Source organism: Myotis davidii, unplaced genomic scaffold, assembly GCF_000327345.1.
Source record: "Myotis davidii unplaced genomic scaffold, ASM32734v1 scaffold12182, whole genome shotgun sequence".
Taxonomy (NCBI): domain Eukaryota; kingdom Metazoa; phylum Chordata; class Mammalia; order Chiroptera; family Vespertilionidae; genus Myotis; species Myotis davidii.
This window is the reverse complement of record NW_006292742.1, coordinates 1-849: the sequence shown is the minus strand read 5'-3', so window position 1 is coordinate 849 and position 849 is coordinate 1. Positions and strand designations below refer to the sequence as shown.

Genomic DNA, 849 nt, shown 5'->3' with positions numbered 1-849 from the left:
GTCTCCCCTGCCCTTTCACAGACACAGTGTGACAGCGCCCCTGCCGGGTCCCCATGCTGTCCACACTCCCAGAGCCAGGTGGTCACAGCAGGAAGTGTCTCCTCCTGGACCCCTTCACCCACTGGGACCACCCCCTTCAGCGCCCACATGGCACCCCCCAATCTGCTACAGTTTGATAGCTATGAATTGCCGGTTTTTGTGCTTAAAACACAGAGCAAATGAAAACCAGTCGCACGGCTTAAAGGGAGTAAATCCTGATGGGATGGAACAGGGCCAGGGGTCCTTCCAGCACAGCACACAGTGCTGAGCCCCAGGCAGGGGCGGGCCCAGCCAGCTGTCACTCATCTCAGCCTCACAGGCCCAGTGAGTGCAACCAGGGGGAGGGAACAGGGCCCCGTGGGTGGGGAGAGGCCTTCCCTTCCTCCAGGACCCTGAGCTGGGAAAGCGCTGCTCTGAGTGACATGGAGGCCGGAGGGGAGGGAGGAGGCTTCACCCCCAGGCAGGGTCCGCGGATGAAGCTGGGCCCAGGGCGTCAGCGAGGGAATAAGCAGAAGCCATAGGTCACAGGCTGAGATGAGCAGGCAGCTGCTGGAGAGCTCACCCCCTCACAGACCAGAGGGGTTTTTGTCTCACTTCTCCACAGGCCTGCAGCACTGTGTAAGCTTTGAGACTGTCGTCCCATGCTAAGCAGTAATAGACGGCCTCGTCCTCAGCCTGCAGCCCCGTGATGGTCAGGGTGCCTGAGCTGCCAGACTTGGAGCCAGAAAATCGGTCCGGAATCCCTGAGGGTCGTTTGCTATTATCATAGATGATGCCTTTGGGGGCCTTTCCTGGGAGCTGCTGGTACCA

At 60.1% G+C, this 849-nt stretch overlaps 1 gene segment (V, D, J or C); it reads right to left on the bottom strand.

Moving 5' to 3' along the window:
* The window catches only part of LOC107183504, a gene marked incomplete at its 5' end in the record, with an annotated part of 5782 nt that extends 5037 nt beyond the window's left edge, over nucleotides 1–745 (bottom strand). The window contains 1 exon segment of the V gene segment in view: nucleotides 634–745. Coding sequence covers nucleotides 634–745 — 112 coding nt within the window.
* Between the last annotated feature and the right edge of the window lie 104 nt (nucleotides 746–849).